The sequence below is a fragment of the Poecilia reticulata genome, chromosome 1, assembly GCF_904066995.2.
Source record: "Poecilia reticulata chromosome 1, P_reticulata-male-v2, whole genome shotgun sequence".
Classification (NCBI taxonomy): Eukaryota; Metazoa; Chordata; class Actinopteri; order Cyprinodontiformes; family Poeciliidae; genus Poecilia; species Poecilia reticulata.
The window spans coordinates 19,923,059-19,950,822 of NC_088830.1; the positions used below are offsets into that span (position 1 = coordinate 19,923,059).

General features: G+C 38.5%; 1 protein-coding gene across 1 annotated transcript; it reads left to right on the forward strand.

Annotated features, from left to right (window-relative positions):
• The first annotated feature begins 1,470 nt into the window (after positions 1-1,470).
• prss12 (serine protease 12) lies at positions 1,471-27,705 on the forward strand. Its single transcript, XM_008413635.3, has 13 exons — positions 1,471-1,942; positions 5,107-5,245; positions 6,138-6,310; positions 7,087-7,237; positions 7,804-7,982; positions 8,581-8,722; positions 8,822-9,042; positions 12,398-12,539; positions 16,358-16,563; positions 17,386-17,464; positions 19,086-19,208; positions 24,346-24,641; positions 26,609-27,705. Exons 1-13 carry the CDS (start codon positions 1,615-1,617, stop codon positions 26,929-26,931), a joined length of 2,502 nt encoding a protein of 833 aa, XP_008411857.2. The 5' UTR covers positions 1,471-1,614; the 3' UTR covers positions 26,932-27,705.
• Positions 27,706-27,764: the final 59 nt, after the last annotated feature.

Genomic DNA, 27,764 nt, shown 5'->3' on the forward strand with positions numbered 1-27,764 from the left:
TTTGTTTTTTCTTCCTCCTCCCCCAACATTACTAAATGTTCCCTAAAGTGCTTTGAAAGTCCATTTAAGACAAATCTGGATTTAAAAGAATTGAATGAACACAAATTGTCCATCCTGACACAAACCCTTGAAGAACCTTCAGTGATGCTTGTCTAAATGTTCCTGACAAACTCATTACAATTTATAACATAACTTTAAGGGGAAACTTTAGGAACTCATGATGGTTCTCCAAAGGTTACATTTTGAAAGTTAATGATAATTTTCAGAGAACCTTTACGGGGTGTTCTTTGAAGGTTCTCTAAGGGTTACACAGTGAAAGTTGTTTATACTGTTCTGGAAACTTTTAGGGAATTATTCTCTGAAAGGTTTCTATCCGTGTATTGGCTGAACCTGCTTATCTTTGCAAGATCAAGGGGGAGCTGGTACCTATTTCCAGAGGCAAGAGGAAGACTACACCATGGTCAGATCGCCAGTAGATAATATTCAGTGAACCTTTACAACTTCTTCCCTGAAGATTTTCTAAAAGTTACATTGTGAAGGAGGTGAATTCTCTTTAGAAGAACTTTGGCCAAAATTCCCCAAACAATGTCCCAAAATGGGACATTGTAGATAAGATGGGGGATCTTTAGGAAATTATATACTAATGGGTTGCATTGTTAAACATTGTAGATATTTTTTTTCAGAACCTATAGGGAATGATTTGACTTGGAAGTTTAGTAAAAGGTTACCTTGTTAAAGTTGTAATGTTTTGAGAATATTTTGGGAACATAAAATATGTCCATATATTTTCACTGTTCGATGTTGAATATAGCCGTTTAATGTTCCTTGAGAAAGAAGCTTCAATAGGCAAAACTACTTGGTCATAGCAGGCAGCCTCCTCTGGTCCATGAACAATAATGGCTCAGTGCTTAGACATGACCACATGATCAAAGCATAACAAATTAAAAACTAGGTCATATTTATGCCTAATTACTACAAGTTATTAACTAACTTTTAAGTTCATTTAGTCCTCGTTTTATTTTTGCTATTAACGTGCAATCGCAGCAGCTTAACACATACCTATAGAGATGTATCGTTGTTACACTGCATTAGTAGATACATCACAATCTATAATATGATGCAAGTGGTCTGACTGCATTAAAGTCCAAACCCAATTATCTGTCAACAGATCAGCAGGATGCAGTGTCATCACATAGTGTATGGAAGAGCAGAGAGGAAATCCCATAACGTCAAGAAGAAAAAAAAAACTAAAAAACATTTGCACTGAGAACATCATCATGTCTGAAAAAGAAAAAAAAAAGAGAGCTTCAAATTTATTAAGCTGTAGTTATTTTGTCAGATCTTTTAATCTTTGAATTCACCGCTAGGTGTGGTACAAAATAAACATGAATGAACTTATTCGATTAATCATTGATGTTAATCCCTTTTTCTTCCCCCCCTCGGCGAGTTTCCTCCCCATCAGCCCACGCAAAAAAGGATCAATCCTGGTCGTTTTCCTCTTAACACTCTCTTCCCAGTGCAAAGCCCTGAAGCTGACTGGATGAGTGGGAACCCGTCAGCTGATGAGTGAATTAGATCTCCGCCGTAATCAGCTGTTCTGCTCACAGACCTAACATGAGCGCGGCGTTTCTTGCCTCAGTGGTCGTGTTTGTGTTTGCGAGCGACTGTTATTCCAGCAGCCTTCCCTCATTCATCCTGCCGTTCACAGACTGCGCACGGAGCCGGGGGAAGGATGATTCATACCGGGGAGCCATCGACGTGACCGAGTCCGGCAGCCGGTGCATGAACTGGACCGAGGTGGCCGGATTCAAAGAGCGCTATCCGGGCAGAGGGATAGGAGAGCACAACCACTGCCGCAACCCGGACGGCAGGATCCGTCCCTGGTGCTTTTTTAGGAACCACAAAGGGAGAGTTGACTGGGGGTACTGCGACTGTAAACAAGGTAAACGTGCAGCTTATTACCAATTAAATGGGGTTTTTTTGTGTGTGTGATATGACCAGCAGACATAAACACGCATAATTCAAGTAAACTGATTAATTATTTAAAAATTGATGCACCTTTAAGAAGAAAAAAAAAAGACAAATTCTGTTATGAGTTGGTAATTTTGAGCTAAAGGTGAGAGAGAGGAGTCTGCAGATGTTTTCCAGCGGTGTGCAGCGCAGTGCCTGCGGGGCGTCCTGTATGAATGCACGTGTACTTTTTATTTGCGTAGTATCAATTATAATTAAGAAATGTGTTTATTTAGGTGGAAGAATGTGGTTTGTTACTGAAAAATGGCTACAGCAAACCTTGCATCTTTGAATTTTTATAGCTTGATGAATACTTAAGCAGTGTCTCTATTTGAGGTGTTTTTTGTTTTCTGTTACAAAAAGAGGACAGACAGAGTTTTCTCTGCAGCAAGTTCAGATCTGCTGAAAGCAAAATGAGGCACACCTTTACCTCCCAAGACTAGTTTATGCGTGTTTGTGTCAGCACAGGCATACCCATAAACATTGTATTTTCTTAATTTGTGATATTAAAGAAAAGATCTTGAAGATACATGTCAATAAATTTGAATGTCAAAATGTTAACTTATCTCAATAATTCAGTTCAAAAGACAAAACGCATTATAGCGATTAATTATGCAGAAAGTGGCATGTACAGAAGTGTTTACTTTTGTTAATTTGCAACATCATGGCTTACCAATGAGACCTAAATTCAGTTCTCAAAATACAAACTATATGTCTTGTTGTACAGTATGTTCACTCATAACTCTTTTGTGGCTCCTTTAGAATGAACGATTGCATCATCATTGCCTTGAAAAAGCCCAGGTTCCCTTAACATGGGCTGACAGGGGCTGACTTTGGACTTGATAAAACACAGTGAACCAGGATAAGTTTATGACATGGCTCACTATATAATCATACTGGATCAAAAGCAGCTTGGATTGTACCTCTTCACTCCTTCAAATAAAGTGTAAAATTCATAGACAAGATATGCAAATTGCAAACAGAAAGAGCCCAAGCCCTGGTCCTTTTTTCTGCAAGGTACCAGGTTTTTTCTTGTCATCCATTCATCCATGGGCTATTTTAGCAAATCTACCTACTTGGCTGTTCAAGTCATGCATATTAAGAGGGAGAAAGATAGAAAGACACACATTTGAATTTCAAGCATGCAACAAAATACTAGTTATATCATCTTCTACATGATCAAAAATGACATTTTTTAGTTGTTCTTTGTAATATTAATACACTGCTCAAAAAAATAAAGGGAACACTTAAACAACACAATATAACTCCAAGTAAATCAAACTTCTGTGAAATCAAACTGTCCACTTAGGAAGCAACACTGATTGACAACGGGGACCCTCGTCGGGTCAATCAGTGTTGCTTCCTAAGTGGACAGTTTGATTTCACAGAAGTTTGATTTACTTGGAGTTATATTGTGTTGTTCAAGTGTTCCCTTTATTTTTTTGAGCAGTATATATCATTCGTGCAAGATCTGCATACATCTAAATGTGCTTAAGGCATTTTAATTAATACGTTTCTACAGAAAGCTCATTGTTAGAGTAAGTATTTTTTCCATTGAAGTATGCAGTGCTCTGACAAACTACTACTAATTTACCAAACAATATATATTTTTTACTACAAATAAAGTGTATTTATTTTGTATTATTGTTTTTGAAAAGGATGAAATAAAAGTCAGTTTACATGCACTTCATAAAAGTGTGCATTTAAAAACATACTGCCATGATGTATTTTCCCTAAATTCTGCAAGAAACCAAATTTGTAGGGCAGTATCAAATCAGAAATACAAATGTAAATGCTGTAAGCTGAATATTTTTAGTGGGAATTGGAGAAGCATTTGAAGTCAACTGCAGGAGCCTTGCAGAAATGGAAGACATAGGCAGAAGTAGCAGAATAAAGTCTGTAAAACGTAAATAGAAGAACTGTAGAAGAGGAGTGAAAAGTTTTGGTCAATACAAAAATTTCACCCAAAGAGTAATAGAAATGCGGGTTTTACTTTGTAAATAGAATTTCAACGTAAAACAGTAAGATGACAATAGTTTGTGAGCTAAAATGCGCTAAAAAGCTTAAGCCAGCTGAGTTAAAAGGAGTGTATGAGTTACGGTTAGAATCTTGGAAGAAGTTTGGACTCAGGGTTGAAAGGAGGGATGGATTTGGATTTGGCATAAGGGTTGGAAGGATTTTATTGGAATCCTCAGAGCTAGAGATCCATTGTTTTTTGTTTGTTTGTTTTTTTTTGTCTGAAAACTGAGCATAATGCAAACAAAAACTTGAAGAGTGATTTCATAAAACCTGTGAAAGATATGAAAAAGCTGAAATAAACAGGAGTAGTTGACTACACTTAGAAGTTTGAATGGTATTTCTGTCTGAAAGTATGTGGCAGTAGTTACCTGTGAAAGAGCACAATGGCTGTAGCTGAACTTTTCCAAAATGATGAAATGTTCCATTCATTTCTAAGGGGCCGGAGATGTTTACAGAAAGCTGAATATTTCATAAGATGTCAACATGAAAAGACAGGTGTAATGTCCTGAATAAGCAGAATATGGTAAAAGTTGAATGGTTGAACTAGCACAAATTATGCAGGAATATTTAAGTGGCGATGCCTACATCATTCACGCTAACAAGACAACATGACGCCTGTACTTTCAAAAGTGAATTATGATACATAAAGGTCACGCACAAAATCTTGAGTCATTTTATGTTGCCAGGACAACCGCTCATGCCTCTGTTCTGCCTGCCTTTGTCTTGCCTTTTTACTCTTGTATGAAATACTCAAAAATCAAACAAGCTTGTTTTTCTTGTCTTGTTGAAGTTTTGCAACAAACAGTTATTGCTTTAGCTTTTTATGTGGAAAACTTGTGGCTTGGTAAGCACCTGAGATAAGCTATACTTTTTTGCATACAGAGCAATAATTACTACAGCTGTCTCATTCCTAGATATTGATGTGGTGTTAAACAGGAAGTCTTCTATTATTTTTGAGCTATCTGTTTTTTTCCAAATTTTATCGAACCTTAATGTCTCCATACTTATCACGCACCTTGTTATTAACGGTTTCCTAACTTTGCACGATTATTTTCTCCTGTCTTTTCGCCACCCCAGGCTCGGTCCGTCTGCAGGGAGGTCGCTCCAAGCTTGACGGCAGGGTAGAAGTGTATCTGGGAGGAGTTTGGGGGTCCGTCTGTGGCAACGACTGGGAGGACGAAGATGCCGGAGTGGTCTGCAGACAGCTGGGCGAGGGGTGAGAGCCAGCAGCATGCATGCATTCACATGTGTCCGTTTGCTGCATTATCTTCCCACATATGTGTTCAAACAGAGGTGCAAAGGGGGAATCAATATCTGTCATCTGTTAGAAATTCACAAGCTGGGGCTGGGGCTGTTAACAACTCATCATGCATTTGTTCTAGGAACTGTTCTCATTCTTTCCAAAGTGTGTGTACTTTTCTTTTATGACCTTTGCATCCCTTTGCCCTTTTTCCCCTTAGGTATTTAATTAGCTCAGTTATTTACATTGCTACAAGCTCACTCCTTTCCCCAGCCGACCTTTGCGTGCGACTCGTCTCGTGGTTCTAACTATGAGGTATAGCTATGCCAGAGAAAGGTCTCGGGGGAGCCTGTAGAGCAGTTATTCATATCAGCTCTGTTCATAACATGGGGCATACGTGCTCCAGTGAGGAATCTGCTTTCCCTGGAAAACACAGTCACTCTATATGCTTGCTACACATGCTGTCACTAACACCAGCACAGACCCGCATTCTGACACGAATGCAGGTCTGTGCAGCATGTGTGCATTCACACAGAAGTCAATGAAAGCACACAGTCAAAAGGAGGGAGGGCAAAAGTCAGCCATATATTAGCTGGACGTCTCGCTGATGACTTTCCCATGCTAAGTTATTAAAAGCTGCTGGTGAGCAAACTGAAAGCTGGGGATTACAGCAACCAGTTCCTAGAGGCCTGTAAACCTAATGTCGGGATGGACTTATTGAATTTACAATTGATTTCTTATCACGTAGCAAGAAATACATTTTTTATACATATAATTGTTTAGCATTTAACAAGTCCAACTGAAGCATTAGACTGATGTTAGTTTTGTTTTGCACAAATAACCTATGTGCCCAACGATCTCCTCTTAGGGTGTCTGGTCTCGCTCGTGCAGTTCCTTTGTTTCATCGCCAACAAGCCAGGCTTCACTGGTTGGCGGTTCATTGTCAGGGAGAAGAGCCAGACCTGCTCCAGTGTCCCAAAACTACCTGGAAGGGCGAGGAGTGTTCTCTGGCTGCAGCGGTTACCTGCACCCAACAGAGGGGTAGGCCTGCCTCATGTGTTAGGAAGGATTCTGGGATTGATGTATTGATGTTTGCTTGAATAAAAGTAGGTCTGAAAAGCCAGCAAAGACTCACAGTTCTAAAATACTCAACATGAACTCAATACTTTATGTGATAGACCTACGTCACCTGGTGCATGCTAAGGTATGCCTGCTCACACACACATGTACACACACGCACTGTGCTGTAAGCTAGAACTTTTTTCGAGCGCAGTTGCACAGAAAGGCAATGGCCAGGTTAGTGGCGCATGAGTCCAACTGAATATTTTTTTAATATAAGGGGAACACGTCCCGTTCACACAGAATTATTGTGACGCCCATGCTCCTCCTAACTTACCACAGATCTCTTTGCTGCTTCTTTATTGAATGCTGTTCTTAGCCAGTTATTAGTTTAGGAAGACAGCTATATATTGGTCAGTTATTACTTGTGTCATATGCTTTTAATTTTCAATGTCAACTGTGTGATGTTTTAAGCTTAGTCAATAGTTTTGTAACCCAGAACCTTATCCCTAACCTGTGCCACCTGCCACTCTTTTTCAATGTACTTCCATTTAACAATTTTGTGCTAATTTGTGCATGTTTATCAATTAAAGTCCCAATAAAACATATCCCCAATTCTGGGTTTTATATAGCAAAATCAACAAAAGTCCAAGTGTGTATGCTTTTATAAAGAGTCAAGATACTAATGAGTCGAGCTACAAAGATCCTGGTATAAAGATGTGTGTAAACTTGTGAATTTCATTTTGTGTGCACATTAGTGGTTGGGACCCTTCCTTTACGGTTGGTTGGACGTCAGTCAGAGTCAGAAGGCAGGGTTGAGGTGTTTCACGCGGGACAGTGGGGTTCCATATGTGATGACCAATGGGATGACAGTGATGCGGAGGTGGTGTGTCGACAGCTGGGGTTGAGGTAAAAGTAAGGCAACACACACACAGATTATGTTGTTTTTGTATTTCATTTTAATCCAGAACATTTACTAACAAATTGTACCTCTATAAACAGGAATACACATTTTTAGTTTTGAGGAATTCGTATGACAGAAGGAAAATGAAGCAGAATAAATGTGGGTGGTGAGCCATCTTTCTCTCCACGTGCCTCTAAAAGTATGACAAGTATTCTTTCCATTCGGACACAGAGAGAGGAGTGAGGAGTAAAGAACATCTGGGAGTCAAACAGTGAATCAGTCTCATTGTTCCTGCATGGTTTCTCACACCATGGAGTTATGCATATTTAGCAATACTATATTCTCTGCAAATGTGCTGCAATGGTTGTGATTTACACAATCGTATCTGACAATGAATCTTTTTGTTTAAAACTCTAAAATGCACAATGACTGTGCCATAAAGTTTAAATATGAACTGTGTCTTACACACTGTTTTTGTGAGGCCCTATTTGTCACCACATCAATTTCGCGCTGCATCAGAGTTACTGCAGGGCAAACCATCTATTTTCTGTACATTGTGTTTTCTCTTCAGTGGAGTTGCGAGAGCTTGGAGCCAAGCACATTTTGGCAAAGGCACAGGCCGCGTCTGGCTGGACGAGGTGCGCTGCTCAGGCAATGAGCTCACTTTGGAGCAGTGTCCAAAAAGTACATGGGGAGAGCACAACTGTCTGCACTCTGAGGATGCTGGAGTGTCTTGCAGTCCTCTCACAGGTAGATCAACAGATTCCCATTCAAAAGTGATCAATAAACTGACATTTGTCATGATAACTGAGCTCTCATTAGAAGCTACAGCTCTTCCTGTTTAAACATTTACTCACAGTCCAACAAACCCTTAGAGGTAATGCAGGTATTTTGACTTGACAGGTGCAGGTGTAAGAGAAAATATGACTGTACATATTAGTTCAACAAAAAAAAAAGAGAAACAATCTGATATTTAGAATAAAACAGTGTTGATCCCAACAAAATAATTCTCAAAAAATCATGAAATCAAAGTAAAACATACTTCAAAGTAAGTAGAAATACTAAATAAAAACATCACATCGAGAAATATAACATTTTACTGGACCTGACAACACACATATATTCATGTCTCTTTTTTTAATGCTTTGAATTTTTAGGATTTATTTTATTTTGTGTCTTGCTTTGTAGGTATTTTAATTCTTTATATTCTTTCTGTGTTTTTGACTTTGGTATTTCACATCTAAAGAGTACAACTAGTACCATCATCAACATGAAACAAGAAAACAATTCAAAAACAAAATGCAAATCGACACGAGCACTTTGCTCTCTTGTCTTCCCATCTCGACAGATGGTACCATCAGGTTGGCTGGGGGGGCTGGAAGCCACGAGGGACGTTTAGAAATCTTCTACCACGGTCAGTGGGGGACGGTGTGTGACGATGGTTGGACAGAGTCAAACAGCCAAGTTGTGTGTCGACAGCTTGGTTACAGGTAATTTGGCATATTTATTTAATCTCTCTTATGATTTACAATCAAATCATTTAAATACGGCTTTAACTGTGGACGCATGACCTATGTATTACATGGCAGGGTGGGCGAGACGCTCCCTTCTGAAGGACTCGACATGAACCCAGTTCCACGGTTTGGGGTGGGCTCAGGTCCAATCCTTTTGGACGACGTGAGCTGTACAGGAAAAGAACCCAGCCTTTTGTTGTGCAACAGAAAGGAGTGGCTCCGCCATGACTGCACACACCATGAAGATGTTAACATCGCCTGCAGCTCTGAACGAGGTGCCGACAGTCCTCCAGCTAGTAAGAAAGTATTTTATCTCACTGTCATGCATAACTTATTGTTGGCATGTGAGGGTGCATGAACAAGACAGGAAAGATTTCTGATTTCTTACGGTTGTGATTAGATGTTGCTGAAACCAGCTGAAATCCAACTAAAGACATTGGTGTCATAATTTGACACCAATGGTATACATGAAAGGGGTATACCCCTTTCATGTATACCCCTACATGAAAGGGGTATATTATTGATGAATTTATGAAGAAGTTCAAGTTAATTTACAACTCAATCATGACAGTGGTTTCCATGAAGGTGTTGCTGAACAAGTATTTGCCTTCAAGAAATGATGATGGTGTGTCTCAAAAAATCATATCAGATTTTTAAACTTTGCACAGAAAAAAACTGAGGGTTTTGTAATATTTTAGTGATCATTAAAATGCCTTTTTCAAATCATTCAAATCCATGTTAATTTTCAACAAGTTAAAAGGAATGTATTGTTTTAGGTTATTAGTTTTTAATCTTTTATGTGGCAGCTGCTTAAATAACCAATAGCGTACAGGGAAGTGTAGTCCTCAGCCTCTAAGTATTTTTAATAGGCCACATTCTTTAACAAAAAAGGAAGAAAAATGACACAGTTTTTATATTTTTTCACAAATCTCCAAAATATGCTGTGCATTTGAAAAAAGCATCCCCTATCCATGATGTTTCTCATGCTACATAATGGGATATGGTGTGTTTAGGGTGATCTACAGCATTAGCTTTTCACTACTGCATTTTATTGAAGTGGTGTCAGAGTATAAGAGAATGAAAACAAATGCATTCAACAATTTTAAAATGTATATAAAGACAGAAATTCTTGTCCATTAAATTTTACACTATCAAATCAAATTTTACACTATCAAATTAGTCTTCAATCCAGTACGCTACATTGATCTTAGTAACTATGTCAGAACAAACTGTTAAAACAGTCAAACTTTTTCTTGTCACTATCCAGTGTTAGCATTAATCCAGATCATCTACAGACACCCTGGACCTGAATGGAAAAGAAAACACAAGCTGATCTGATCTGAGATCTTTACCAAACTGAACCTGTAGACAATTAGATTTCAGATTAGGAGAGGCAACATTCTCATCCATCGTAATCTCTGCAGTCTGTGCTTTTACTTCACCATTCTCAGCTCTCCTTGTTAAACCTACTCATTGCCAATGTTAAATAGGTGATTCGCAGAGTTTCCACACATCCGACTAAAAGGACAAAATTGCGACCAGCACCAGTGTTATTCTACGACCTACTGGATGGAGCAGCTTTGTCACCATGTAGTTGCAACTCTTTATCAGAAGAGGCTTGCGTATCACAAGCAGCTAAACAAGGAGAAAAGTTGAATGTAGCATTGTTAATCATGTTTGTGACTGCAACTTTCTGGCACCAGTAAAGTTGCGATAAGCCTAGAAAGGAATAGGTATGTGTACAGCTCTCTCCTTCCCCTCCTAACATGCCACAGGGAGATTTGTCTGGGTTTATTTTGGAAATGAATTAACAGCAGATCAACCAGGCGGTGCTATGAACTCGCTCGTTCTTGTTAGAGATCATAACACAGAGCTTTGTGGGAACATTGGTGCTTTGTGTTGGTGGTGGTGTGTAGAGGTGGAGTGTGACTTATAGAGCCGACATAGAGTGGAGCGAGGGTTTAACAAATTTCAGTATATTGTATTTAGTTGAATTCATTTTTGGGGGCTTGTTTCATTTCTGAAACACTGCTAAGGAGAAAGTGTGGTCCAGTAATTTCAGCTTGGATCAGTTTATGAATGATCCAAGCACACAAAAAATACCAAAAATCTTTTGTACTTTGGGTGTTTCAGTCACTTTTACACTGATGTTGAAACACACAGTCAGACGTTTGCTTACACTCATCATGGCAATGAGTCTCATTAATTTTTGCTAAAAATTTTAAACACCATTTAATCACTCTTGTAATTTAAATTTATTTTAAATAGGTTATTTTCCAGGCACAGACCCAGTTATTGAGTATAGTTGGCAAATCTTCAGTACACCTGAGGTCAAGGTTTTAAGCATTTACAGTATTTCATTTGTTCATGATTTGAAATAGAGTTAATAATATGGCAAATTCACTTACTGCCAAAGCTGCACAATGTTCAGATTTGTGACTCAGAAATGTTTCTTTGTATGATCTACAGTATTTTCCTCAACAGCATTAATAAAAAAACAAGCTTTGAGAGATCTCTCTGTCATTGCTTGTTTTTGATAAATTTGGTTGCTATCAAATTAGCACATCTTTTGGAAACTGACTTCAGTTAGTAAATGATGGAAACACAAATGAATGTGGGTTTGTGTTAGTTAATAGCAACAGAAGTTTTTCTGATTTCTGAGAAGGAACATAAACATTTCCTCATTCACCAGCACTAACCGAACATTCCCTCATTTATCTCCTCAGCTTTAATCTCTCACCCCTATTGTTCTTTAAAACAACAAGATTTTTTTTTTAAATGTTAAATTCTGTTGCGGTCATACTGAAGGCTGCAAAGAGTATGTCTGTGTTGTCCTGGAACTTACTGTCTACGACATTCATCTTGCACATGTTCAATAGCTTTAAAACATTCTCACAACCTATTTCTTCTCAAAGCAAACATCAGAAAGTCTGTCCAAACTTTGACTTAGTAAGAGTGTAAACTGATAGGTTAAATCTCCACATGGAAAACCCATCGGTGTCTCCTCAGATGGCATCAACGTACGTGCATATGTTTGAGCAAGCGTGCACACCGAGTAACAGTCAACATAAAGCTGTGACTGATGTGACACACGGTGTGTTTGTGCATGTGTGTGAATAACTTTTGAGAGAGACAGAACAAGACAGATTGAGGAAAGAGCAGAGAGCAAAGGAAAAAAAAAATTGTCGCTGACTGAAAAGACTTTGGGAGTTTCCCGTTCCACGCTCACACACACAATTAACATTTCTGTAAAAAGGCAGACAGGTGTGCCAACTACTACCCTGTAAAGTGCGTGTCAGCTCAAGCTGCCTTTACAGAAACATCCTGCCCTGGAGGATCAGGTTTGTCAGGAATGCGTGAGTAGTTCGTTTGAACCTTCCCAAATTCTGTTTGGAGCGTCTTCGGCAAGTAGAAATGAGTCTCTGTCATTGTCACAGTCTAAATTAAGAGACGTTTAGAACCTGTTTCATGTCAGCAGAACTATTTTTCCTGTCAACAAAGTGCTTCTTACGTGTGAAAATACTGGGTTCCTTACTGGAAATCCTGTCCTTGCGGTACCATGTAAAGTTTTCTAAAACCATCTATAGTCTTTTCATATTTGGTCATAAATCAGTCTGGATTTAATAGAGCTGCTTTGTGTCCTTTTCCCAGGTATCCCTGTGCGGCTTGTGGGAGGGGAAAGCTCCAGGGAAGGTCGGGTTGAGCTGTTTCTGTCTGGACAATGGGGGACTGTCTGTGATGATGGATGGACTGATCAAGACGCTGAGGTGGTGTGTAGGCAGCTGGGCTACAGGTATTGATATTTGGAAATTGCCTCTATGACAGCTTTGTACTTATAGACACAAGGCTGTAAACAGCATGTCATGAAATCCCCTGAGGTTTACTCTAGTAAGATATATTGCTTGCCGTTTGGAAGTGTCAGTGTCACACACACACCACTTAAATATGTAAAATCCCAGCCTAACCAGTGACAAAAATGAATTAGGTTCCTTATTTTGTTGGGTTTTAAAGACCTACAAAGAAACTCCTCTCAGTTAGTATTTGCAAATGTTCAGTTTAACGGTTTTCCTGCCTCTACAAGCCAGAATGGCAATGAGTAAACTGCTTAGGCTGAACTAGCAGTTCTCAAACAAATACAAACTTGAACATGGGTGCTATTGCCAATGATGCAAAAAATGTGCAAATAAATTTGTAGGAAAGTGAAACAATGTGGTATTTTGTTGCAGAATGATAACTGGAGCATAGTTGGACGGTAGAACGGATTTTGCTAAGCAGACATTAAAGAACAAGCAAGTAAAATCTTTGTATTTATACTATTTGTTTCGATAATTTATAAATGTAGCTTTAATGTTTACAGAAAAAAATAAAACAGACATGTAATTAGATGCCGTTTAACTTCATTCACAATTTCATTATTTCAATAACATTAGATTGGAGCCTTTACATATACATAAATCTATTTTTACTTTGAACCTCTAGACTAGTATGTTTCCACATATCCTAGATGCATAAAGCAGCTAATCTACATTAAATGGGAACAGCACACTTTGCTGTGCTTGCAGCAACATATCGTCTTTGATAGTCATCTAAATCTCATAGCATCTTCTTAAACCATTTATTTGCAGTTGTGGTCAAGATCAGGATGTTGGAAATGGGGTCAAATTCTGGAGAAATACTTAGTTTGATTTTGTGGCTTTGAAACATCGTCACGTTTTACATTAGGCTCAGCTAAGTGAATTCAGACTGCCTGCTCTTTTTGCACAATCCATCAGCACCTTTTTAGATCTGGCATGTGGCTTATGTTTCTTTGTCTGGAATGTTTTTTCCACTTGAAACTCGATCACAAATATCCTCGCAGTAGTTCATGCTGCCTTACAGGCAAGCCATCTAAGCACGGGGAGTAGAACCACTGCTTCTCCTCATTAAGACAAGCTAGTTGAGGGGGTTTTGGTATATGGCTAGGATGCCTCCTGGACGCCCCCTTGGTGAGTTAGGGCTTACTAGAGCTGCTTGCAGGGCACGCCGCAAGAACCATGGTTTTCAGCTGGCCTGGAAATGCCTTGGGAATCAACAAGCATTCCCAGTCCAGCTGAAGGGAATGCAATGAGAATCCCAAGGCATTCCCACTCGAGCCACTTGGGAGCTGGACCAAATGGCTCGGGAGAGTGAAGTCTGGCCCTTGCTGCCAGGCTGCTGGCCCCTCGAGCTGGCCCCAGAGTAAGCAAAAGATCATGGATAGCTCACACTGAGTTAAAGGCAAGTCAGCAGAAAAAAACAATCCTTCAACTAATATTAAATAATTTTTTTCTGAATCTTTCTATTTGCTAATAATTGCCTTCTAAACTTAATAAATGCTTGTGTAAACCAATGTGGTGGCAACAACATTCACAAAGTGTTTGTTCTGAGTGGTGATATATATATATGTCTATTTCTTGATTCATTCAGAGATGGACATGCTGGTTTGATTTGTATCATTGTCTTTCTGCCTAACACAGCTAATGGCCATGGGGATCAGGAGGGCTGTGGGGGACAAATTAGTGTCTAATTAAGGACTTGAGTGGTTTAAATGGCCATTTTCCCTTAAAAATGTAATCAACTTTTGAAATGTTAGTATTTTTTATTTAATCAGGTTGTGTTTATCTGTGTTGTTTCATGAGCTCAAACATGTGTGACAAGAAAGCACTGTAGAATCTGCCAGGGCTAACAAATGACTAACATTATAATTTTGCTTACTTGTGAAGCATCTTTGTTCTTTTTGAGAAACAAATGTGCAGCGATGGAGAACTGAACAAAGACAAAAGGTTTTCATTTTTTCTGACTCGGTAAAAGAAAAAGAAAAAAAATGGTCTCTCTGCTACGCTCTGCTGTGACATATTCTTTTCTAATACATCTGGAGAGCATAACTGGAAGAATTAAAGGCAAAAAGCTGAAGGTATATAACATCCATGCTAGTTTCTGCCTTTTGTGTCATGCTGGGTGTGGTGACAGCTTATTACACACAGGTCCCTAGATGTAAGGAAAGTAGTTTTAAAGGGACTAACCCAGAAAATATGCACACACTGTCATTGTAAACCTGCATCTTGCTGTGTAGGGAATTGATATACATGTGAAAATGCTTTTATGTGGAATTTTGAAGAATTTTGTTACTTTGTTTAAAATTGGAGCATTCTGTAAAATATAAATCAACATGGAATATATACCAACATTTTTAAGCCTATATTTAAATAAAAAATAAAAAATTAAGGAACAACATGAGATACATTGTAATGTTTATCACTTTATTGCGCCATGTTTTTAACTAAACACAATGGAGTTGAGTTTCAACTCACAAAATCTGGTATTCATGGAAAGTGGCAAGAAAAAACTCACTGTTAAAAGCAAACATGTGGAAGAAGGTCCTCTGGTCAGATGAAATTGAGAATTAACTTTGTGGCCATGCTAAACCCAGTCCTGCTAAATCCATTTGAAAATGTGTGACAAGATCTGACTGCTTCTCACTCTCCATTTAATTACGCTCAATTTGAGCTATTTTGTAAAGAAACATGGGCAAAAACTACAGCCACCAAATATGATAAGCTTGTAGAGATCTACTTCAAAAGCGGTTCTGTAAGGGATTAACCCCCACACGACATTTGAAAGACTCCAATTTTTAAGTTTTCTATACGGCAATTATATTTGCAAGGCCTTGTATTGAGAGAAAAACAGATTGATAGAATGATGAAATTGACTATTTTTCGAAGTATTAGAATTTAGGTCTCTGCTGTTGAAGGACCTTTTTTTCCTACAAACATTTATGCGTTCAAAATGAATTTTGTCTCGTTCCCTTTTACCACTTATTATTTTTACCCTGGTAAATCATGTAGAAACCTTTCTTAGCTCACTTTTGTTTCCATGCAAGGTGGGATGTTAATTCATTTTGGTTGGGAGACTTCATGAATTTATTGCGTTATCACAGATGTCTTCAACTCATCAGCCACCATTTTCACATTGACTTCATCATTCACTTCCCCATTCAACTGTTAAAACAGATGTTCTAGCCGACATGCCTATTGGAAAGAAAGTTGTCCACATTGTTCAGTCGGTAGCATGGAGTTTCCATCGAAAGCAGATTCTATTCTACTTTTATCAATTACACATGTGTGTGCTGTTAGAGAAACCCACGAAAGAGGCATGATGTCAGTTTCTAGGCTTGCTTCCAAGTGACATGAAGGTTCGCCCTCTGCATGCTAAGTATTGCTCGGGGAGCTGTCGGAGACACACATGCATAACAAGATGACTTTGAATGAGACATCAGATCCCCAATGGATGACTGGGGTTACAGAACTTGTCACCCACCAAACTCCAGGGACGCAACATAAGAAAATCTCTTTCAGCTATCTTTTCAATCTGAATTAAAATCACAGCTACAGACCATACATTCACAGCCACAGCCTAAAGGCTCCTGACATCATATTGTGTATTAGAGCAGATTGTCAAAGTGTTAAACCTGGTTTGGACCACACTATTCCATCCGAGTCACCTTGTTTTCTTTCTGTTTTTGTTTTGCAACTTTTGTTGTTGTTGTTGGTTGCAGAGGTTTCTGTTACATCTCATGAAGTCTGTTCTATCCAGAGGTGCTGCAAAGGCCCGTGTGATGGCATACTTTGGAGAAGGGTCTGGTCCCATCCACGTCGACAACGTGAGGTGTAACGGCGAGGAGCGTTTGTTGGCAGACTGCATCAAACAGAAGCCCGGCACGCACAACTGCCGCCACAGCGAGGATGCCGGGGTCATCTGCGACTACGGAGAATCGCAGCACAGCAACAGAGAGGTCAAAGGTCAGTCAAATTATCAACATAAACTTATTTGAGTTATGCGAAGGATTATGCAAAACCTCTGACATGTTTAGCAAACACTGCCATTCTGTCTCGTGCAGTAAACACACACATGGCTGAAGAAAACTAGCTGGGAGATCTGCAGAGCAGAAAGCCGAAATTTTCTGAGTGAACACAGAGGGAAAAAAATAAAACCTTTTTTCCAGTTTTATCATGTCGCAAAGACAAACATCTTGGTGTATTTTATTGGGGTTTTATTTAATGGAAGAACACATTAAAAGTCAAAAAAATCTCATACATACATATTATCGATGATGGATTGAACAGTGCTATATATGATTGACCCATTTTGTGTTGATCTATGGCATAAAACCCCAATAAAATACATTAAAAATGTGTGGTTACGCCATGACAAAATGTAAAAAAATATCAAGGAGCACAAATACTTTTGCAAGGCCTCCAGATGGCAAAATGGTCAATCTATGTTTTTGCTTCATCCTGCAGTAAGAGCTAGTTTACAAAACTAGGCATGGCCTGCACAATTCTCATTAGTTAAAGCCAGTGACTAGAGGGTTTTTCTTCACTGCTGAGATTTAAACACACATTATGTTCAGACTCCGAAAAGGAGCCCTAATTAATTATATTTCTAATTGATTTCAGCTTCATATTTTGTACTAAAAGGTGAATTTCAAACCTCATTTTTTTTACCTGTCTAAATATTTAACAAAAGGAAAATCCGAGCTGAAATTTATGGTATAGCAATCATCATCTTTCCACACATTCTCTCAAACACACGATCAGCGGCTCCTCTTTTGTCCCTCTCAGATCCTGTCAGCTCAATTTGCGGTCTGCGTCTTGTACACATTCGCCAGCGCCGGATCATAGGAGGAGAGAACTCTCTGAGGTAAGATGGAGGGGACAGATGGGATTAATAACAGAACAAAGAGAACCAGTCAGAGAAAATGACCACATTTCAAGTTTACATGTTGCAAATGAGTACCAGCTGATTCAAAGGTAAAATATGTTTCCAGCTCTGGGTTTTATGGGTCAGAGCTAAATCGATGTATGCTTTTTATGAATTAATAAGTTACGCAATTAATACAATTTCCTTTACCTGCAGAGGGATATTTGTCCTTTCATAAATATCAAACTAATTGCAACAGAGGAGGCAGATTTTTTAACAAGGTACCTGGAGAAGTTAGAAAGTAGCTTTAATCTTTTATATAGTTCTTTGGAAAAATCAAAACCAATTATGGAAGAATGTTTGAGTTTGCTGAATATACTCATTATTACTTAAGTTAATAAGATGTGAATTATAATGAATGTCAAAATATCTAATAGACAACAACATAATCAGATTTATTTAATATTAACGTATTTTTTTAACGTTAATATTAACGTTAAAAATATATATACAGTTGCCACAAATCAAGTGAATTTTTTTCTCAAGCTTTTGCTAGATTTGTTAAATTATTCTTACTCCTTTTTTTCACTTTATTTCTCAGTTGTATGATGCAACCCCATTTGTTTCAAATTACAAAACCAACTGTCAAAAAAAAAAAGAATCGACATCAAAAGCTATATATCTATATATGCATAAATATATACACACACACACACAGTCCAGCTTGACTTTGACTTGAACTTTCGTCTGCTAAAAAGTTGTAAGCAATTTTTTAAAAATCATTTTGTCATCAGTTGTTGTTCCAGACTTTTGACCTAAAGTGATTTGAAATCCGGAAAATTAATTTTCTGGATTTCTGTCATTTTTTTGATATGTAAGAACCATTTTGTTTCTTTTTGGCACATACAATTACCAGTATGTTATGAAACTTTAAATTAATTTTTAATGAGCTGTCAATCAGCTGGGATAAAATAACATCTTCTCTTCATCTAATACTCTTTGCTACCTTTACTTCTAACATAAAGGTTATGTGGCCAGTTTGAAACTAAAAACAAGATTTTAATTTACTTGCTTAAAAGTAATGAATAAATTTGAACTCTGAAGGAGAAAAGTTTAGGTATGTTGGTATAGGAAAGAGTAACACAGAAAAAATGTTTTGTAGAGTGAGTTGTTAAGATGAAGGAAAATATAATTTAAAAAATCAAAAGGCACATTTGTTGCTGAGTAATGAAGGTAAATCTACAATATTTCTGCAGATGTCAGAGCGAACGTCTCGTGCATTTTTTATTACTGTGGTTCAGAAGTGAATGTTTATACCTCACTTTGCCTCTTGTGAACTCTTTCTGACAGGCATGTTAGTGTTTCCCCTCCAAACAAGCATAAATCATGTGCTCATGTTAATATAATGGTTTTCTGTTTGTGTCTCTGTTTATACAAATATCTGTGGAATGGCCACATGCACCCATTTAATTCTAATTTGTTGCATTGCCTAAATGGAATTCAGTTTATCTTAAATGCGCCCCTGCAAATTTCTTTGTCTTTTTTTTTTCAGTTGTGCTTCAGTTGCTCTGTTAGTGATAAGAAAGTGTTTGTGTGCGTGCGTGTGTGTTTGTGTTTATAGGGGCGGCTGGCCTTGGCAGGCTGCCATTCGTTTGCGAGGATCTCGAGGAGATGGGAGGCTGGTTTGTGGTGCGACTCTCATTGACACATGCTGGGTCCTAACCTCAGCGCACTGCTTCAAAAGGTCAAAAAAAACAAACACTTTATCATGCTTGCTGTTTTCTATTAAAGTCCTAAACATCATTTAACTGAGGTAAATGTGACAGTGCTTCTGCATACCTTGACTTTAGCATGCTTGGCCTTCGGTTGATGCCTGAGGCCTAAATTCAAATAAACTAACTCCACGGGCTGTTGCTCACTGTTTCAGGAGTAATTGACGGTGATTTGGCTGTAGCATAACACAGGTGAAAATAACCATGGTTACACATGGTTCAGGATGCTTGACATGGTCCCAGAAACATGAAATTAATCACTAAGCAATGACTGAAGAGGAAATAAGAATTAAGGAAGACTAACCTCACAATCTGCAGCTACTGCTTAGAAAGTACATGCTAAGATGTATCTCAGGAGAAATATTTTTCGTTTTCTGAGGTTTCAGGTTAGGTCATTGCAGTTAATCGTAGAACCACAACTTGCTACATGAGACGCTCCACCACTATAAATCTTGATGTTTCCTCATTTCAGATGTTTCCACTTACAAGTCTAGTTTCTTCCCTGAGAAACCGGACTTACATTTACAGTCAGATGTATGCTTTTCATTAAAAACCTCTTTACTTTCCAATATAAAAAACACCATAAAGAGCATTTGTGTGGCAATTTAAGGACACTTTGAACTCCCAGAATATATAGGACTTCATAAAAGTTCAGCATCGACTGAAATGATTAACATTCAGCAACATTTACATTTGTTGGTTTTCATTGTGAATAAGTATAAAAATCCTTGCAGAAAATATGTCTTCTACTACAGAGAATCTCACACTGAAAAGAACATACTGCTGCATTTTTTAGTAAGCTTTAGAGATTGTTTAACCTACTTTATCGCGTGGTAACCAGATAAACATGGGTTGTAATCCAACCTCATTCATGTTGTTTGAAGTTTTTGAATTACAATAGAACCACATACTATCATGTATTTAACTGCAATTACACATTGAGGGAAAACAAACTATAAAGTGGAAAGAAACTTAATCTGAAACTCCTGATTTGGATTCAGTGCCATTGATTGTGTTCAGGAGTTGCAATAAGAAAATAGAGGTGTTGTTAGTGAGCAAACAGCATAATGATGACCAAGGAAAACAGCAGGAATAAAGCTGAGAAGAAAAAAAAAGCAGGTAAGTTTTGAACATCACATTTGCTTAAAATAAAACATTCAGGTTTTTGACTTTAAGGTGATAAAATGTGAAAAAGTTTAAGAGGGTTAATCCCCTTTTAAGTTACTGCAATAATTTAACTTGAACATATAAACTGTCTTAGGTGAAGAGTGAAGAGTATTTTGAAGAGTGAAAAATCGGTTTATGTGTAAGCTTACAATTATACCCAACGAAATTTGAAATTGAATTAAAAGCCCCTCACTTGTCAAGCTACCTTTAACTTCAGTCAAACGTAACTGTTTCTTTTATTTTCTACAAACTGAGTGGGATGACTCGTGATTTTCAGTCAATATATAGTATAAATATTTTCTTTAATGTGGGATTACTTTCTCCTACACCATATAAATTCAAACCAATGTTGAAGTTTTTTGAAAAATAGAAGATGATGTTTTTTTTCACAGTTCTTTACCAGTGGTGATATAAAATGTAGAAGGTAGTTGTAAAGATGTTTCAGATAGCAGCACTAACTTGTCTAAATTTATGAGTCTATTATGGTGTGCGTAATTACTGAGCTGCTTGCACACTTATTGACTCAGGTGTTGCTTTTGTATTGGATACCATAATTGACCAACTGAGTCAAGGTATTGAGTAAATTATATTGTTATTATAGTCAGGAATGCATTCAACACCAATATGGGCATTGTTACGTCTTTCAATTTTGTAACACTTCAAAGAAGCTAAGAGCACACCTAAATACCAGGCATAATATAATTAATCATTATAAAATAGAGAGGGGTGTGTACATGCCTTTGTCGTTATAATAACAGCGACTCGTTTCACGTGGGTTGTCCTCTCAATAGTTTTGAAAACCTTTCACTTATTGTAGTTTATGTTGAATACCTGTGACAGTATTTAGGTGGATTAGGAAGCATTCATGTAGGACTTAAAATACGCTGCCAATACTTTTTGTGAGGATTTGAGTTTCTGTGTCTATTGCGTCTCCGAATTGTCCATATTGTCCTGTCTACCCCTTGGTTACACCTGTTCCTTGTTTCCCCTGATTGTCTACCTCCCTGTGTATTTAATCCCACCTGTGCTCCTTGTTCCTTCTCGGATCCTTGTCTTGTCTGCCGTCTCGTTGCCTGTTTCTGTCATTGTTACTCCAGTTGCTACCAGAGATTAGCTCCTAGCTTTTGCTCACTCTGTGCTGCGTGGAATCTTGTATTTTCATCATCAAATCATCCTTTACTCTCCATTACCTGGGTCCACTGTGTGTGCCGGTCCACTGTGTGTGCCGCTCCACTCTACTACCACATTTCATGACACTTTTCAGTTCTGTGTTATCAAAATCCCTCTATGTCACAGCTCAGTATGAACACTTCTTCGTAAGAGTGTTGTAAGTACCTTCAAAGGTCAAACTCTTGAAGCTATTTGTTGTGCCTGCCCTTAAATTACTCTTTCATGCTCCAAGCTGTCAGTCTTGACAGCTCGCTATGACAGCTTCCAACAGTCATTTGCAGCATGTTAGTAGGAGAGCGCAAAGACCAAAATGGGGACTTTTGACTTCACTGCATCATGTTTGGTAACAGCTAACATAACATTATCGTGGCGATATCATTCTATGGAGGACCCTTTTCTTCAAAGATTGCAAGAAAACCGGTGGCAAAGTGATAAAATCTGAAAAGGTTTAAGGGATACTGATCATTTTAGAAAACACTCTGTTGCTTTCACTGCAAATGTGGGCAAGTTTAGGAGAGTAGCTACTTTCTTAAAGCCACACTCCTTTAATGGTACACCATGAAAACGCTTACATCTAATCTCATTGTGCTCTCTGGCTTTTCGTGTTTTTCTTTTGTTCTTAGAATGATACTTAGTCTGCAAAGATCAAACTGCCGGAGCGTTTTGTCTTGGTAGTCTGATCACATGTTGCTCTTTCATGCTCCAAGCAAATGACAGCTTGTAACAGTCTTCTTCAGGATGCAAGCCAGAGTGCAAGGGCTATAAAAGGGGACCTCCCGCTCTCGGTCACAACCTCTGTGAGCGGTAACAACTAAAATAAGCTAAACCACACAAAACATTCATGAATTCGAAAACAAAAAGCAGTCGGTACATAACAACAAAACAGGTTTCATTTGTGCTGAAGTTAGAAAATTGTATCACCAGACCTCTAGCAATAGTAGATGCGTAAAAGCTGATCTGAGGTCAGTGGTCACATGCAGCCAGCACATTACGTCTATTTATACATTGTATCTGTTCAGAAGAGCTTTTGCCAGCAGTAATAGAGGAGATACTTTCAGTAACAAGAGCGTGAAGTGAAATGTAGATTTGCTTTTAGGAAAGGATCTTGAATCTTTTATTACTCCATAACCACTATTAGCTTTCTAAAGATTGTACATGTCTGCAAATTTTAATGTACTTAAGCGGTTGGCCAGTAGTGTCTCCACACCCCCATAAATACATTGGGATTCGCTAGTTGAGAGATCTTTCCAGAAACACTTTGCCATGTGTAACTGGACACAAGTGGAGACTTGGCTCCGTCTAAAGGCCTGCTCCTTTCACTCCTCGTCTCTTCTTTCTTTTCCATCCCTCACTGTCCCTGGCTCACCCTGCCCCACTCTCCATTTCTCCATCTCATTTCGAGAAAGCCAAACGTGCCTGACAGCTACAAATAAAGTGACTGCTGAGAACATCATGATGATAATAGACATATGAGTCACATGAAACCAGCACAGGCACAAAGCAACAAATGTGTTATTTAATCGGTTTGTTTAACCCAGGGTACAGCTACATAGTGCGCAATCTTTTCTTACCAAGAAGGCAGACGCACTAAAATGTTGAAATTTGATTTCAGAATGTACAAAGGGAGAAAGCCCTAATATGTATTGAACTTTTCCACATTTTGTCATTCTACGGCTTTAAATTAGGACTTTATTTGATAGAGCAAAATGTAGAGCATAATTGACAAGTGGAAGAGAAAGATCCATGGTTTGCCAATTTATTTACAAATGTGAAAAATGTGGTGTTTTTGTCTTCATCCTCTTCTGAAAACCTTAAATAAAATCCATTGCGGTCATTTGCATTCAGAAGCCACCTTAACCTCAGTATAAATGGAGCTGTTCTTTAGTGAACAATCAGCATCACAGTGCAAGGAACAGCAGGCAGGTCAGGGATTAAGCTATGCAGAGGTTAAAAGCTGGTAGGGTTAGGTCATCAACTATCCCAAGCTATGAAAAGCTGACAGACCACTTTTGAATCCATCATTTAAAATGACCAAGAATATAAAACTACAGCATAACAGCCACAACATGCCATGAACTTAACCTGAAAAACAGATTAACTGTGTTGGAACAGCTAACATGAGAGATTCTATCAACAGGCTATCTGTTAACCTACTAGTCTAATGTCAAAAAGGAAGATGTTTTTCTGTTTAAATATTTGTCACAAGCCATGTAAGGGAAGAGCAAGCATGGGAAATAAAATGTTACATTTGGTTTTGGCTCTCCCTCATTATACCTGGTGGCAGCATCATGCTCTGGGAACGGTTTGCTTAAGGAGAGACAGGGAAGCTTGACCAAGTCGATGGAAAAAAAATAGATGGAGCTTAGAATGACCCCATCAAAGTCAGACCTAAATCCCATTGTGGTAAAAGTTGAAAACTGATGATTTCTGGTGAGAAGTTGGATGCTCTCCATCCAACCTGATTCAGCTCGGGCTATTTAGCAGAGTATAGTGGATAAACATTTTTGTATCTAGTTGTGCAAATCTGGTAGAGACATAACCAAAAAAGACCTACATATATAAAAAACAATATTCTATGAAATACATAATCAGGTTTGCTGAATAAAACTGCATGCTTCACTGTGCATATTCAAAATGACAGATCGTTTTCCTTCCATTTCGCAGTTGTACACACAGTAAGTGTTCTTCTCTCACAGAAAATCCCAGGAAAATACACTTAAGTTTTAGGTGGCAAAGTCAAATGTGAAACTAACTCTTTCTTGATTTCCACAGGTATGGAAACAGCACCAAGCAGTATAAAGTCAGACTGGGGGACTACCACTCCCTTGTTCCAGAGGAGTATGAAGAAGAGTACGGCGTTGATCAAATCATCCTGCACCCAAACTACCACTCCTACAGCAACGATTATGACCTGGCCCTGGTTCGCCTGTCACCGGGGGCGGTGGGCCAGGCGCCAGGAGAGTGTGTGTCGTTTAGCCGTCATGTCCTTCCCGCCTGCCTGCCCATGAGGAAAGAGAAAGTGCTCAAACAGGCCAGCAACTGTCACATCACAGGCTGGGGGGACACAGGTCAGCTTAATGAATACGTGTAGAGCAGTTTTTCCTCAAGTTCCTTCGTATACAATGACAAATACACAAGATTATTTACATCTTGTGTATTTAAATAAATATCAAAAACAACAAGAACAGAATAAAAATGTTCACAAAAAAACAAAGTTTGATATGAAACAGTAATATGTGAACTGAAGTATTATTAAGTCATTTTTTGATTGAAAGTATAGATTAATAAGTGAAAACAAAATAAACCACTAAAAGACATAATTGCAATAGTGGAAGGCCTCCAAAAAGAAAAACATTGTCTGAAAATTCTTGTGCCTTTTCTATTACAAAGCCAGATATGGTAGCAACGACCGTCTCCGGTAAATTGCACTCGTTCAACTTCACCCTGCGCTTGCATGCGCGGACACACACATCTGTTAGTGATCTTTCAATTACATGCTGGTGTCATTAATCACCTCAAACTTATCACAGAGGCCTGCACACTGTCATGCTTCTACTGCGCAGTAACAGCTTGTACTCAACAGGTCGAAATGCTTTTTGTTCTTCTTCATGCCCCTATGATTCCTAACTGATAAAATATCCATGTTTGAGTGAACAGGTGGGGAAAGTTTTACTGATTTACTTAAGTGAGGGCGTAGAGGCTATTTAGAGTCTGTGATGTTCTGCAGCGAGTGTCTGACTCAAGGCTTCGTGTCTACTTTCTACAGCTGTTTACATTTGGCTATCTGCCACCGCTGATATCAGACATGCAGGCAATTTTCCACACACACTCAGTCACCGGCCAAGGCTGCTATGGATATTTAATGATGGTGTGTGTGGCCTCTGAGACAAGACAAAAACAATGCCGCCTCCTCAGCAGAGACTTGTTGCAGTTGTAGTTACCCCAAGTTTCCGTGCTCTCCCTCAAAGCCAGGATGGCTCCTGTTCGTGCCGCTCCCAAACTCTGAATTATGGAGCAATCATAATATTTGAAGTTTAGCATCATTAATAAACTGAACTGAACAGCTTTTTTTTTAAATGGCACAAGTGGCCCTTTGATGACGTTTGCTCAGCTGTAAGGCTTCTGTGAATTTCTAACATTGCCATGTACATCTCTGGAAATAATTAAGCGACCCCTGTACTGAACCCCATTGAAAACCACATTTTTGTTTGGAATTTCAGAGACATGCTGTCAGTAGTTCGTAAAATAAAATAACGATGATCATTTTACTCAAACACATATACAAAGTAAAATCAGGGAAACTGATCATTTTTAGTGGTGTCTTAATTTTTCCAGAGATGTATATTAGCGGATCTAAAAATGTGACTTTTGTGTGTTTAAATGTTAAAAAAGGCACATTTTGGGGAATTGGGGAAGCAGATGTGTCATTTTTTTGTGTTTGTTTTTTTTACATAGTGCATGCAAATAGGGTATAGGGCGTAAAATGTACATGCTACTATTGTATCAAAAGATCAAGTAGTACATTCATGGTACTGTACTCTTATTCTAAAAGTTATTTTTTATGTACATCAAAAAAATCTGGCTATTATTTCTGGTACAACTGCCTACTCTTGCAGTGTTTCCCAGGTTGGACTTCAGTAATGTGTCCCGTCTTGGAGCACGTCAGCACTATATGCCCTGTGTGATTCAAATTTACCAGGTAACGTATAAAGTGACGAGATGCACTGCAGCGCTCATGAAAAGTGCATTTCTTAAAAGTGAACCCAGGCGTTGTAAAAAGTTTCAACTGGACACAGCGCCATAAGTTCTGGTTGCGTTTAGCTGCCGACGTGAGCGAACCCTCAGGAGTCCAGACAGAGTATCTGAAAAGTGCAGCATTGAAGTACTGCTATGATTTGATTGTTGTAATTACATTTGCGAATAATTTTCATAAAGGGCCGCTACACTGCATTTTGAACTAAACCCATACTTTTTTACACTCAAATGTTACCAGAAATCACAAAAGCCTCTAACTCCTATCTCTTTCTTTTTCCAGGACGTTCGTACTCAAAAACCCTACAGCAGGCCACTCTGTCCCTTCTCCCACGCCGCCACTGCCAGCAGCATTTCCACAGTGCTTTCACGAGCCGCATGCTCTGCGCTGGGAGCGTCCAGTCAGAGAGGCGCGTGGACAGTTGCCGGGGTGACAGTGGAGGTCCGTTGGTGTGCGAGCGACCAGGAGGGGGCTGGGTGGTTTATGGGGTCACGTCCTGGGGTCATGCTTGCAGGACACAACAGTCCCCTGGTGTTTACACCAAAGTCTCTGCCTTCAGCACATGGATTCGCAAAATAACCGGACGTGATGAGAAAACACGATGAGGGTTGGCAAACTGAAAGAAGTGACCGCTCAGAACTCGATTGGTCAAATGAAAAACAAGGCAGCAATACATTTCACTTATGACAATCTGTTGTCATGGTAATATACATATTGCCTGACGAAAAGGTGAAAATAGGATTTTCAGGTTAAAAGTGTTAAAAAACAAAAAACAAACAACATTTATGAGTATGCCATAGCTGAAATATCTGTTGTAAAATTATCCATTATTTAAATTATGTTTTGTGTGCAAGCTTTTATTGCGACCTTCTTGTAATTTTTGATATTATTATGTAGTTTGTCTTAAAAAAGGGACCAAACATATAGTGAACTGTCTGTCCATGAATATGCATACTTGCACAAAAAAATCACCTATTTTTTAAATTTAACTGTGTGATACTCAGAGAAATGTGCTCTCAAGCCCCATTTCAGTCTTGTGTAATTTCTCAGTTGTGTTTTAACTTATGCAAGAATCTTATTTCATGTCTTAATATTGCTCAGGCCTTTATCTTTTATGTTCAGTAATGTATTGCGTTTGATGTTGTGTGCTGTGTAACGTTTGCACAGACAGACAATATTTCTCTATCGAAACGTAAAGAGCATTTCCAAGTGGTTCTTTATCGCAGCCACTCTTTCTTCTTGTGTTGTAATTACAGTGTTGGACACTTTTGTTACTGAAGAAAGACATTAATGTCAATATCTCTTTTACCAATGTTTACTTTGTTTATTGTTATTATGTCATTGTAATATTTACTTATAAAGGAAAACATTTGTAAGGAGTTATAATGCGTTTTCTGCTCATTCATCGCGCCATAAATATTTTAATATGTATTTTTTA

Coding starts and splice junctions, on each gene's coding strand:
- prss12 (XM_008413635.3), top strand. CDS start 1,615: ATGAGCGCGGCGTTTCTTGCCTCAGTGGTCGTGTTTGTGTTTGCGAGC. Junction 9,043..12,397: donor TGCCGACAGTCCTCCAGCTA/GTAAGAAAGTAT, acceptor TCCTTTTCCCAG/GTATCCCTGTGCGGCTTGTG. Junction 17,465..19,085: donor GGAGGAGAGAACTCTCTGAG/GTAAGATGGAGG, acceptor TTGTGTTTATAG/GGGCGGCTGGCCTTGGCAGG.